Source organism: Hippopotamus amphibius, chromosome 1 (genome assembly GCF_030028045.1).
Source record: "Hippopotamus amphibius kiboko isolate mHipAmp2 chromosome 1, mHipAmp2.hap2, whole genome shotgun sequence".
Taxonomy (NCBI): domain Eukaryota; kingdom Metazoa; phylum Chordata; class Mammalia; order Artiodactyla; family Hippopotamidae; genus Hippopotamus; species Hippopotamus amphibius.
The window spans coordinates 7,783,032-7,796,763 of record NC_080186.1 but is presented as its reverse complement, the minus strand read 5'-3'; the positions used below and the strand labels follow the sequence as shown (position 1 = coordinate 7,796,763).

General features: G+C 46.6%; 1 protein-coding gene across 2 annotated transcripts in view; it reads right to left on the bottom strand.

Moving 5' to 3' along the window:
- The window catches only part of PEX14 (peroxisomal biogenesis factor 14), a 130,039-nt gene that overhangs the window by 101,795 nt on the left and 14,512 nt on the right, over positions 1-13,732 (bottom strand). For both annotated transcript variants that reach the window (XM_057696115.1, XM_057696122.1), the window contains exon 2: positions 11,482-11,529. In XM_057696115.1, the coding sequence (XP_057552098.1) occupies positions 11,482-11,529 (48 nt within the window). The remainder of the gene's footprint in view (positions 1-11,481; positions 11,530-13,732) is intronic.

Below are 13,732 nucleotides of genomic sequence, written 5' to 3'. Positions count from 1 at the left end.
CAAAAACCTTACTTTGGCATTTACAGTTTAAAGGTTTCAGGGCAATTTATGAAATGACAGTTGCAATAAAACAAATAGAATGGTGAGTCATCTGGTTTCCAACTTCTGAGTCAAAAGGGGCTGTTTCTAGACAAACTACAAAGCAGTGCTGCTGCCTGCTCACATAACGACGCCCATCACAGCTACAGAACAGGATGTGGAGAGAGAGCACGGGGAGGTGGCAGTGAGCACTGTCTTTGCTGGTCCCAGTGTCACTGTGAATAAAGACTGTCAAGATTTAAACCATAATAATGGAAAGGCTATAAAGGTCTCAGCTATAATGTTTCCTGTGATGTTCCCTTTCATAAAATGCCCGCTTTATGTTGCCTATGTGGCAATGGTACGCTACGCATCAGTGCATGTGGGAACGCTGCACCCTAAGTTCCCGGCAGGCAGCAACTGGGCACTGCAGCCCCTTGGCTCAACATCACCACCTACACACACACACACACACACACACACACACACACACACACCCCTCCACAAGCATGCCTACTTCCTGCTGGGAGCTGAGAGATAAGGATATGTGCCCATCCCATACAGGGTTCAGCAAGGGGCCTAGGTGTGAAATACCTAGGAAACAAACTAACGAAAAACGTATTCTGCTTGGAAATATGGCCAAACATCACAGGGACTCCTTTGCCACTTCAGCACCTAGCAGGCTCACACAAGAGCCTGGCAGCCTAACAGTGAGATGCAACTTTTCCCCGTCCTGTGCCACAGCAACGTGGATAAGCCGGAATACAAATCAAGTAAATAGGCTCAGAAAGGGGGCTGAACTGGGCACCCACAAAGACTGGCCTTTACTTGGACTCCGCAGACAAAACTATACAGAAAACTGGTGTCAAGAGACTCTTTTCTCTGTAGCCTCCCACCTAACCATTCTAGGCACTGGGGGGCCACAAAGCAATCAGAAACAAAACCGCTCCACGTTAATTCTTTGCAGACGTGACAAAGAGGCAGGAACTAAGAAAGGCCGATGTGGACGTGAAAACCACATGGAGGCATGAAATGAGGTTGAAATCTGTATATCGGGGGACTGTGCGATGCAATTACGGAAGCTGAGGTACAAAATTAGGAAAGGACCGATCTGGTCAAACCCAACTCGGGGGCAGAAGCAGAACGATAACTCGAGTTTGCTAGGTGCGCAGCCGGTGCCAACCACAAACCATCCCTGGGCTGCTCTCCCCGCTGATCTATAATTGGCAAGTCTGTGACAGAGCTACCAATTATCGCTAGGCCCCCTGTATTTAGTTCACAGACAAAGGGAAGCAGGAGAGACCCGTTAGTAATGAGTAAGTAATGGCCACTAATATACATTGTATTTTACTGAGCTGCTTCGGCAGGAAAAGCCATTCAGAAAATAAAAAGTGAAAGAATAAAATAAGCTGGAGAAACTCAATTTTCTTCTCCCTTCCTCCCAAAGCCACACTTAGGATAAAATGAGGTTTGTGCAGGTTAATCCTTATGAGGTAAGAAAAAAATGATTAAATACATTAAAAAAAATCAATTGTACATTAAACCAAATCCAGGAACTGCAAAAACAAACACTGCAGCGTTCCTCCAGCCGGTATTCGCTCTGCCAGTCTGGTCAGCAGGGGATACCCCCACCTGCCAGAGCCCGCTGAGGTAATGGAAGCTGAGCAGAAAGGAAGGGGAGAAAAATGGAGCTGGGAGGAGCTGGGAGGGGCTGGGGGGGGCGGAACCACAGATCTGGATTTCACTGGAATAAAGTTATTTCTAGACATTACAAAGGAAGAAATAAAGTGTCTTATAAATGGGACTCTGGAGACCAGGCTGAATTCTTCAAAAATCCAATAGAAATAACAATAATAATAATCATTTGATAACAGAAGTTATAAACCACTTCACTGTCAAATGATTTGCCACTATTTCTAGTTATCTCTTCTGTTCATTAGCAGATTCTATTAACTGCCATTTTTCAGAGAGACCACAGAGAGCAAGCTGGAGAGGTGAGGTTCGGAGGCGTGCCTTTGTCTCTGAGGAAAGCCACCCTCTGAGCCAGGATGGAAGCTCCCATCCTTCCCCAGTGCGCCGGGGTCCTCAGGGTCCTCAGATGAAAGCCCGCAAGAAGGCAGAGCCCGGGAGCATCGGTCACCAGCTCCTCCCACAGTGGAGTCAGGACTGAGAATTCTTAGCTAATCCTAAATAAACCTCACAGGGCTGAAACGTCATGGCCAATTTGCTTCTCCGTGTGTACTGCAACCATCCGGTTCTGCCTGCAACCAACCCTTCCCCCTTCTGTCACTTGTTTCAGCCACACAACTGGAAGAAGATCTGAGAGTCAGGGCGACAGTGAAATATGTGCTTCTGGGACAGGGGAGTCAGTCACTCACTTCAACAAGGCACAAGTTGGCCGTATGTATCTTGGACCCCAAAATCTAAAAGGATTAGCAAATCCAAAGTTTCCTCCTTAATGTGCTTATGAAATGAGTCATTAAAACTGAAGCAAAACCTCTGTAAGCCTGGTGTGGGGGTATGAGTGGGGGGCAGTTAAGAGACAGGAAAAACAGGTAATCAAACCACATGACAGTGGTGTTCCCAAGAGAATAAAGAACCATGTCCACAGGGGAATGTTCGAAACATCTAAACAGTATTAGAGTGGGTTATCAATGGCAACAAGTAAGATGTGACAAAAAGATTTTACTCTCTTGAAGACATTTCTATTCTCCTATCTTCAAAGCAAGTGACCTTTGCTGCCTTAACTCCGACAGTGAAGGATGTGTGGCTGTTGATGGGGACACAGATAAAGGACTTACCTGAGGGGGCAGAGAAAGCAGAGACGGAAGATCCTGAACACTTGGTTTCTTATATGGAGTCAAAAGCAAAGTGCTCAATTGTGGACCTTCCCTCTGCCAGCAGGAGAGGTAATGACAAGCAGCTGCTGCCCCCTAGAAGCTACCAGGGACACAGCACCTTGCTCTACAGACAGAAGATGAAAAGATCCTATTATCTCTCCTCAATCCCGTAACCTGTCATTAGTGAGGTGCATGGGTGCAGACGCCTCCTCCAAGCACGAGGAAGCCCACATCACCTGTGATAAATTAATAGGTGCCTTTTCAACAGCTAAGATGCATACAAAAGACTCCAACCAGCAAGAGCGTGTGAAGGCAGCAACTTCAGAGGAAGAGCAGACTCACCAGGCAGCACCTGAACAGCCAAAGCCCTCTCCCACAATTCTGTGCCCTGCGAGGTGGGCACGCTGCCCCTGCCTGCTCTCCCAACCTGCTCAAGTCTGACAGAGAGAGGAGCGCAGCAGTGCTGACGCTGGGGTTTACATCCCAGCCCAGTCACTGACTAGCTGTGGGAACCTGACTGCGCTGGGCTGGAGTCTTCACTGTAAACTGAGGAAGCGTGATCCTCGCCAGTTGGTTAGGATGAAGCAAGATAACAAAATGAAAAACCAGCACCGAGGCTAGCCCGTCACACAGCAGGAGCCCTCCCAGCCTCTGCGATCAGGGCCAGCAGCTGGTCAGTTAATTGAAAAATCAGTTAAAGCAGGGAATCATGAACAATGGAGCCTATCTGCATACCTTAAACACTTCACATTAACTTAAAACCTATAAACAAACCTACAGTCATTTGCTAACCTTTTGATGCGGAGCCAAGACCTTTGCTTTGAGTGTGGGCCCACGGACTGAAGTTCCCAGATGTCTTTCTTGCATAAACTGCACCCATAATACACCCTTCACAATTTCTAAAGCAAAGTGAGCCCTTAAAAGACATTGGCAAAGCAAACTGAAGTACACAATACGTCTAGATTTTTAGGGTCTTCCCCATTCACACCTAAAAAGACAGCGATCTTTTTAGCAATTCACATTTACCAAAACATTCAGCTCAGTTTTCACAGAACCCTCTTTGTACATTTAGGTTTACAAAACACACTATATTTAAAGATCTCTTTGTTCACATAATATTTCACCTGTTTACAGCATATTTAACAAAATTGCCTAATTCACTAACCAATCAACTGGCATGCGGGTTCAAGACAAGCTGACACCATCCTGGTCTGCAGAAAGGGTGTGGGTGTGACCGGCCAGGAGCTGCCCAGTCAGAGCACCCGGCGCCACGACAAGTCAGCTTCTAACACAAGCTCTTGACACTTTTTTAAAAATATGTATTTATTGGTGCTGCCACTTCACTTCACAAGAGATTTGAAATGAGTCAAAGGTACACACAAAAGGATTCAGCAAACAGAAATTATGAGGAAAGGGGGGAAAAAAGGTGTTTAATGAATGCTGTTTACTTTTCCCCTTCTCCATCAAAACCCATTTTCAGCAAACTGTGGAAAAACTAAACCATGTATACGTATGGTCAACTTGTATGCCTGATTCTATCCGCAGCTCCTCCCATCCAAGCTGGAAAAGGCAGCCCTGCCCCTGAAGATGTTCTTGCCGTGGCCCGACTGGACCGCAGCAGACACACAGAGAAAGGCCTCTTGGTGCTACCCCAGGGCTCCACACTGCAGGCTCTGTGAGCACAAGCAGGAGAGCAGGGCCACCAGGGCCAGCAAAGGGAAGAGGTCACAAAGGTAGCAGCACGTCTTCTTCCCAACAGGGGCAATCTACCGGGATGGCCCATCCACGGGGGCCAGGAGGCGCTCCTGTCTGCCTGGGTGTCAGGGAGTGCCCCGCGCAGATTTACCTCGGGCATCACTCAGCAGTGGCCCCATCTCTAGACTGCGCAGACAAACTCATAATGGCAGAGAGAAGATTTGTGGAGCAACAGGCATAAATCTCGGTTATAACTACAAACCATAAAAGAGAGGAGAGCTGGGAGGGAAGGAGGGAGGGCTGCGAGCGCGTCCTCTCCAAAGCACCACTTTATCTTCCTACAGCTTCCCAGCGCAGAGTGGGGTTAACTATAAGAGCGGATTGTTCAAACCCAAATTGGTCTGCCTGGTTTGACAATGGGCTAAAATATTTTAAATTGAAATTATCCTGGGAAGGGTAGGCTGCCCTAAGTATGACATTCAGTGGTTCACAAACTGCAGGCTCGTAGGGGATTTGCTGAGTTTGCCACATGGAATACCCGCCTTTAGGTCACACTTAAAAAGCAACTTTGGGGACTTCCCTGGTGGTGGCAGTGGTTAAGAATCCGCCTGTCGGGGACTTCCCTGGTGGCACAGTGGTTAAGCATTCGCCTGCCAATGCAGGGGACACGGGTTTAAGCCCTGGTCCGGGAAGATCCCATATGCCAAGGAGCAACTAAGCCCGCGCACCACAACAACTGAGCCTACGCTCTAGAGCCCGTGAGCCACAACTACTGAGCCCGCACGCCACAACTACTGAGCTCACACACCTAGAGCCCATGCTCCACAATAAGAGAAGCCACCACAATGAGAAGCCACACCGCAATGAAGAATAGCTCCCGCTCACCGAAACTAGAGAAAGCCCGCGCACCAACAAAGACCCAACGCAGCCAAAAATAAATAAATAAATAAATATTAAAAGCAGCTTTGGAGTGAAAGTTCTTTCAAATAAGATAATGACTGATCTTAAATAACAGAAAAACATTTTCAGAAGGTCACTCTGCCCAAATAAGAGCTCTGTACATCCCATCCCCAGCGACGCCTGAGTAGGAACTCTGAGACTGTGTCTCCACGAGGAAAAAGAGGAAACGAAATGTCATCTCAAGGAATGAGGCTGGTGACAAGATTAAAACCCAAGTGCCCAGATCACCACGGTGCTCTGTCACCCCAGTTCCCACATCTCCAGAAGGAGGACCCTGTTCAGTTATCCAACAGTCAGGGCCTCTGGTTACAGGAACTACAGCAAAGATAAAGCATTACCAAGAAAGCCAGGAACCCAAAATATAAACAAAGCTGAATAATGATTTCAAATTCCATTGCTCTAATTATTACTCCCAAGAGTTTTGATTCATCTAATAATTATTTGTAAAAGGATATGTCAAAACTGAAAAAACAACTTCGTTGTTTACCTGAAGGAGGAAAAGAACTTACAGGGCACCGCCTCGTCTACTCAATAAACCTTCTCAGTCTGTAATAGGAAGGATGGAGTAGGAAGAGGCAGTAATTTCAAAATCGGTAAGTAGCCTAGAGATTATAGAGAAGCCACCCAGAGACGGAATGAAGCTTTTCTCAGGTTCATCCATTTCAGCATTTAGTTCTCTCCAGTTTCCTCCCCAAATCTGCAGGACAGGCAGGAATCTCAGGCACCCTCCCAACAAGGGGTGTCAGTGTTAAAAGAGCAATGTTTTCCAAGGTTGGTGAGAGGGGAGCGGGGGAAGGATCAAAGCCAACATTTCCTCCTACCTGAGCCGCCCAGGCCTTGGGCCCAGCATCCGGAGTAGGGACACATGACAGTGTCCCCTCATCCCCTCGGAGGCGCACCGTGAGCCCCACCCTCCAGGTGTTTACACCTGATTTAGGTTCCAAGTTTCTCACAGCAGCTGTGAGGGGTGCCTCCTCCCATTGGTACTTTAAGTACCAAAATCTGCAGATGATTCACTTTTTACAAATAAATAAATAGAGCAGATTTAGGATTATCCCTATAATGTCACCCCCCAGTCACCTGCCTCCAGGCAGACCCTGAGTGGGAAACAGGTGATATTACAGCTCACTTCAGCAAAGCTAACTCTGCTACGCCCACAGAAATCAACCACTAACAGACCCTTTAAATAACAATGCTTAATACTTTAGATTTGCCATATTTATTTTTCCTGGAAAAATGACAATTTCCTGAAATCTCTAAGTGGCTAGTTTCATTACCCTGTGGTTATAAAACACTTTCATGAACACAATATTAATATCAATTTTATTTCCCCACCAAGTGCTCTGAATTTTATAAAATAAATGTATGTGTGTTGTATGTTCTGTATATGCATCTACACATACACACATATGTATATGAGTATACACAAAGAAATGCATTGAGCATGTGAATGTCATTCTTCAGAAATGTTTTGGTGGGAAAAAAACAAGAGAATCACTTACCTACAGTCAGCCCGCCAACAAGTATACCCAAGTACTTGAACCACAACCACAAAAGATGCAAATACAGGGCAGACTGTGCCAGAAATATGTGCGAAAGACAGGCAACCAGCCACAGCTCTTCTCCTACAGATAAGCTCACAGACCAGCCCCCTGAATTCATCAACATATCAGTGGCCTTTCGATTACCAGCCTCTGGTTAACTGACTTAAAAACCAAAGAGAAAATCTTAGGCATCCCAGGTATAAGGTGGATGAGCTCCCCCAGAAGGGTGGAGATGAAGCACGTGATGTAGAGACCCCCTGGACAAGGTTCTGTCTTAGCCTCAGGGAGAAACCTGAGAATACATGATGATTCTGTACTTCAGATACGTGGAGCCTAAAAAATTAAAAATTAAAAAAATAAATGGAACTCAGGGGAGGGTGGAGAGAATGTGTGAAAATGGTCAAAAGGAAAAAACTTCCAGTTATAGAATAAATAAGTCATGGGGATGTAATGTTAGAAAAAAAGAATTCAACATACTAAAAAATATTAATCCTAGGAAAGGTGATAAGGTAGAATTACCATCATCATTTATAAAGGTACATTAACTGTAGTCTGGGATTATTTTAGTAGAGGGACGCAGGGAAAGGGATAGAAACAAACAAACAAAAGAAACAAAAACAAAAAACAAAACCTATACCTACAGGTTAGAAGAGAAGATGGCAGAAGACTCATCCATTAGAAAGAAGTCAAAGAGCAAAATGCTGAAATTCTAGTTTAGCCCAAACCCATAAGCGCTTCATAAAGTAGGTAAGCGATAGTATTGCTGAATATTGAGGAACTTGTTGTATTGAAACAAGGGAGCAGACGTAAACGAAAGTGTATTTATTGCTGTTTCAAACACCCTAAACTCATATGACTAGCAGGCCTCTCGGAAGATTACTTAACCCCTGTTTCTGTATCCAAGCAAGAGAGGAATCAAGTTACTCCACGCATCCTTACAGGCTAGGCAGGACTTGATCCTGGCGAAGCAGTGCAGGGACCGACCCAGAGCCTCTGTGACGGCCTGAGCATGTGCCCACACAATGATGAGAAAACTCAGGGCTGCAGGAAACTGACAGAGGTTTTGAACAGGCTGGGAGAAGCTAGAGGTCAGTACTCTGGAGCTTGCCCTGGGAGACAAAGCTCAGTGAACAAAGTATAAAGAAATAGTAATCAGCCATTTTAACTCTGGCAAAGAGTTCTGTCATTAACAATCAGAGAATTCCAACTGGGAGTTCACAGAATTTATCAAGATGAGTCTGTTCACCCATCACCAGCCCTGAGGACATGATGACATTATACAGCAATTATCCACTAACATGGCCAGAGTTGCTGGGTTAGTTCTTCTGTGAGGGGAAGAGGGTTGAAGGGGCAAGAGAAGGTAGCATGCAGCATCACTACGTGGCTGGAATCAAGACCAGGGGCTGGCTTAGAAACAGAACTGTGTCAATTAGGGACCACAAGACTATACTTATCAACTCAAAATCACAAGCCAGTTTTTATACTCCTGAGAAGACAGATTTGAAAATCAGGTCCTCCTTCCCTAGCAAACAAAACAAAACAATAATGGAGACACCCAAATACATCCACCTAACGTCACTTGCACCATACTGACTACTCAACAGAGCCTCTCTTGCTGTAACTCACTTTTTTTAATAAAGGGAAAAATTATTCCAAAGTGCTCATCTAGTTCTGAAGACAAAGAACAAGATTATTTGCCTTCAGCATCCCGTGCTTATTAGCCTTTTTAGTGTAGAGAACAGGCAGCTTTCATTAAGAAATTTTGTGGAAAATATGCACTCCACTTGGTTAAAAACAAAACCAAAAATAACCGAGCACGATATTCCCTCAACAGTGGAATATCCTATTCCTCCAGACCTGGCTTCAAGTTTCACAAAAACCATCCCTAAGTACCCCCTCAACCCCTCCACCCCCAGAGAACTCATCCTCCTCTGAATAACGAGGGCTCTCTTACACTCCCAGCCAGGCAATTCTGCATCAAATTATATACAATTTTGTACTGTTTGCTAAAATTATATACAGCCTTGTGCCGTTTGCTAATTGTTTCGCGTGTAACAAATGCATTTTCTTCCCCAAATAAGATATATAAATTACTTAGGAAGAAGGCTTAGCTTTATTCTTCAACTGTCTGTTCCTCCTGAGCACCCAGGAGACAGCTAACACACATAGTCTGAGGAACCTCCCCTGGGGAAGGGAGACTTGGGCTGAGTCCCACAGGACTTTCTGCGGGTGGGGGCTCCCACCCCATCACTTCTTGGCACGCTATGACTCTTTCCAGCCTGCTGCAGGTTCAGAGCAGCTCATCTTTACTCCCGACTTGCCACACAAGCCGACGCCTCGGCGGCGTCTCCGCCTGGCACCCTCCCACGGCCCCTCCCAAGAGGCAGAAGGAGCTCAACACAAAACCACACGACTCGGCTGGTGCCCTCATTTAATCAGGCTGCTGCAAATGGTCGGCCAAAAGCAATAAGGGCATGACTGAGAGACTGTGGGAGTTTAATATACAAAAATTAATAAAAAAAAAAAAAAGAGGGGAAGGAAGAAGGGTCTACCTTTTAATAGGGCCCTAATTACCCAACTCACAGGACCAACCCAAATGAGATGGGAGTTATTTCGGGGTTTTTTTAATTATTGTTTTTATATATATATATAAATTGCTGCTATGTGTTTTCTTTCCTCTGAGCAATTATGCAGCAAGTACGTAAAGAGGGGAAAAAATATTACTTAAATATAAGGTAATTGTAGAGTTGGCCTGGAGAGAATGAGTCTAAACTCTGGACAATCACAGGCTACTAGGGTTTGAAGACTGCTCAGGGCCTCCCAGAAAAGAAAGAAATAAAAATACAACCAACCAACAAGCTGATGCAGAGTACAGCAGGAAAAGAGCAGTGCACAGAAACAGCAGCAGAGCAAAGGGGCTGCAGGGCTCCAAGTACCCAGAAATCAGCGAGGCTGCCAATTGCTCAGTGCTCATGGCTAGAAAGAACACCCAAAAGCGTATCCAATCATGCCCCAAAAGATGGTCCAGCCACGCTTCTGGTGATCAGTAGTTAAACGAGTAGATAAAAATGTCAAAAGAGACTGAGGAATAGAGGACTGTAGAGGACTAGAGTGTTCAGTCTGAACTTCAGTCCAAAGCCAACCACAACTTCGGCCTGGGGGCACTGAGGCAGGCCCCACGGGAAACGGGAAGCAAGCTCCCTACCCAAAGGGCTGGCAGAGCGAAGCCTCTGGCTTTCACACCACCAGGACCACAAGGAAGCACCCAGGCAACACCAAAAGAGAGAAGTGAAGCCACCAGGGGAGTGGCAGGAAGTGGGCCATACCTGGAAAGAGCCGGTGACATGCAGGACACCAGTGCTCCCCTCAAACAGTCCTGGCAGGGCTGGTATCACCCGGGCCTTCCTCCAGCTCAGTCACATCCAACTCACCTTCTGCCTCGGGAAGCCTTAGTACAGACTAGAATTCAGACTTGTTCATACCAGCTAAGGGGCTCACGTCACCTCCTCCCACTACTGCCAGAAGGAGAGGGAAGAAAAACAGGTGAAACTACAGGCCCTGTTGAAACAAAAGCTTGGCAGTACATCCTTAAGCTTTCTATCACTATTCAAAGAAAGGAAAAGCTCTGAAAAGTTAAATCTAAAGCTGGCCCCTCCATAAAACTTATCTGGTTTGTACAGAACAGGTCTTGTGGGATCTTAGTTTCCCGACCAGGAACAGAACCCTGCCCTCACCAGTGAAAGCGCAGAGTCCTAACCACTGGAGCGCTAAGGAATTCCCTGTTCACACTCAGCCAGCAGGACTGCAGCAGGCCTTGAAGTGCAAGACAGAATGAAAATGAGGTGAGGCAGGCGGGCGCTCCCTCTCAGACCACCAAAGCAAAAGCACTTGGTAAAGAAAATTAGCTTCAGTACTTAGTAGGCCTCTTCCCTATCAATAGTATAAGCAGATAATGTTGGAAATGAGTATCAAAAACATAATGACCAGGCAAAAACAGAACTCTCTCCCTTATCTGTTCTTCAAAGGCCATGGGAAGCGCCCTCACCCTGAGGAGCAGAACGGCTACTTCAGACAATCAAGCAGCTACTTGGTCAGGCCCAGCACCCTCGCTCCAGCTCTGCCGCCAAAGGTTTCAGGCATCCCACTAATCACCACTGATTAACAACAAATAAAGTGGTGCATCACCACATCTGGAGTGGATGCTTTTAGTTCCAGAAAAGACCAGGCTTTACTAAGGGGAGATCTCGCTAATCCCTGTGTGCCAGAAAAAGAGTCAGAAGTCAGAGGTCACTGATGGGCTTAGTCTACCCAGAGCACCTACTTCTAAAGGGGCACTGCTGACGCACAACTATAGGGTCATAAGGTTTCTTTAAACTCAGTATTTTAGCGATTAGAAAATTATACTATATATCGTGGCTTCTTACCAGCGGCTCTCGAGGCGCCACATTTTCACTTCCTGGAGTAGAGCTTGGCTGAAAAGAAAAATAAAAACAAAAGTAAGATCACAGTGCCACCCAATGGACATCAAAAAACCAAAGGTGTGCCACTCTCAAGCAACACACACACACACAACTATTTCTCACATTTCTCACCAGTCTTCCACACTGCAGAGTGTTCTGTGGTGGGTTACCTGTAAGAAGTAGCCTGAAGCGCCTGAATTTGCCAGTGAACATAAGAGATTGTTTCTGGGCACACTGTCACGGCATCTCAGGAAGGCTGCATTTGGCTTAGGTGGGCCCAAGCACCTGAGCAGCAGGGGCTGGGGACCATCACAAAACCCACGGTAATAGCAAAGTGCCCAAAAGGCTTTAAGTGAAAGCCAAACGTCCCTTTTGCCATCTCCCCACCACGCTGACCGGCGAGAGCAGAGCAAAAGTGGAGAACCAGATCCAGCCACAAGGGGGCCCCAGCTGCCCACACTCATCATCTTCTCTGGGCACCTACTTGGGGCCTGGAAGCTGGAAGCTATGGACACTGGCTCCTATTTATCACCTGTCACTAAGGATACCAGTCCCCAGTAGTAAAGAAAGCCAGGTTTAAATCCTTTTTGTAAATAAGCTAGTGACAAGCTGACAGATAAACAGACCAACCCGCAGCCAGGCAGCTGTGGCCCACTCACTCGCCTGGCCCTGGTCTGTTTCCCTTCGCTGGATCTCTCCCCTCACCCTTACATTTACCTTCAACTGTTAGCTGATGGGGCCACAATTCAGAGGAAGGGAGAGAGAGACACACAGAGACAGACAGGCTGGGAGGAAATCTCCAAATCTCCAAAAGAAGAAAACAAGCAGCTTGAGAGAGTTGTGATTAGTTTACTGTTACAGATGTTCAAACCAATTTCCAACTATCTACAGATAATATCCAGACAAATGAGCTAAATCTGTGGGTCTCAGGAGCCAGCCTCCAAACTCCTCCCTGCTAATTCAGATGGCAAGTGCCAAACCTGCGAAAAAGGAGAGAAGACGGAAGAGGAGAGAGTCCAGTCCACCAAGGGTCCCCAAAGATGTCCTCATGTCCAGTTGCTATCACACAGCTGGCACATGGCACAGTGGCAAGGACTCTGCTGGAAGGACTCTGTGTCCTCAGCCAAAGTCCAGTCTCAAGAGCCCCTTCTTCTGCCAGAACAAGGGCAGCCAGCATGAAACTAACTAGAAAGTGTGGAAACTAACTAGAAAGTCTCAGGGCATGCTTTCCCTCCCTCCCTCCCTCCCCATCCCTCCCTCCTGAGGCTCCAGGCATCAATAAGCTCAGGCATTTAGCTCTCAAGCCCAGAAGCCTCTGAGTTCTACACCCAGATGCCTTCCTGCCTTCTCCTGGACTTAACAAATCCCAAGGCAGACTAATAATCCTCTCCCTCCACCACACAGTGTCCTCTTCCACTGCTCCCTGTCTGGGTGAACGTCACAACCTTCCACCAAAATATGCAAGCTCCTCCCCTCACTTGCTGGAGCTAACACATTATCAAGTCCTGCAAATACACCTTCCTAAATATCTGTGGAATCAGTCACCCACTTCTCTCCATTTCTTCTGCCATCACTTTGCTCACATCCATGCTGGCTCTCTTCTAATTCATTTTCCCCACCGCAAACAGACGATCACTTTAAAACAATAATCTGATCTCATCGACCTATTCGCCCCAGTAAACAACAACAAGGATTCTAATACAGAAAAGCCTTCTCGGCTGAGCTGTGCGTCTCCTCTGACTACATATCAGGTCTGTGCGGTACCACGTTCCCCAGCTCTGCCCACAACATACACACTGGCCTTTGCTTCCTCTGTCATTGGGCCTTTGCACCTCCCCTCCCCTCTGACAATTTAATTCATCCTTCAGATTTCAGCTAAGTCGCTTCCCTGGGGAAGCATTCCTTCTCTGACAGCTATGACACGGTCAAATCTCCCTAACATACACTCATCGTATACCTCTCCTTCAAGGACCGGGCAGAACTGCAATTTTAAGTGTGTGATATCCGACTGATGACTATGTCCCTCGCCAGATTATAAATCCCACGTGGGCAGAAGCCTGTGTGCTCATGGCTGTATCCCTGGGGCCTAGGACAGCATCAGGCACAGATTAGGCCTTCCATAGATATTTGCTGAATGAATGGATGGGCAACAAAGAGCAGAACAGGTTAGGTTTGAACAGGTTATATAAAGCCCTTCCTGAGGGCTTCCTTCACT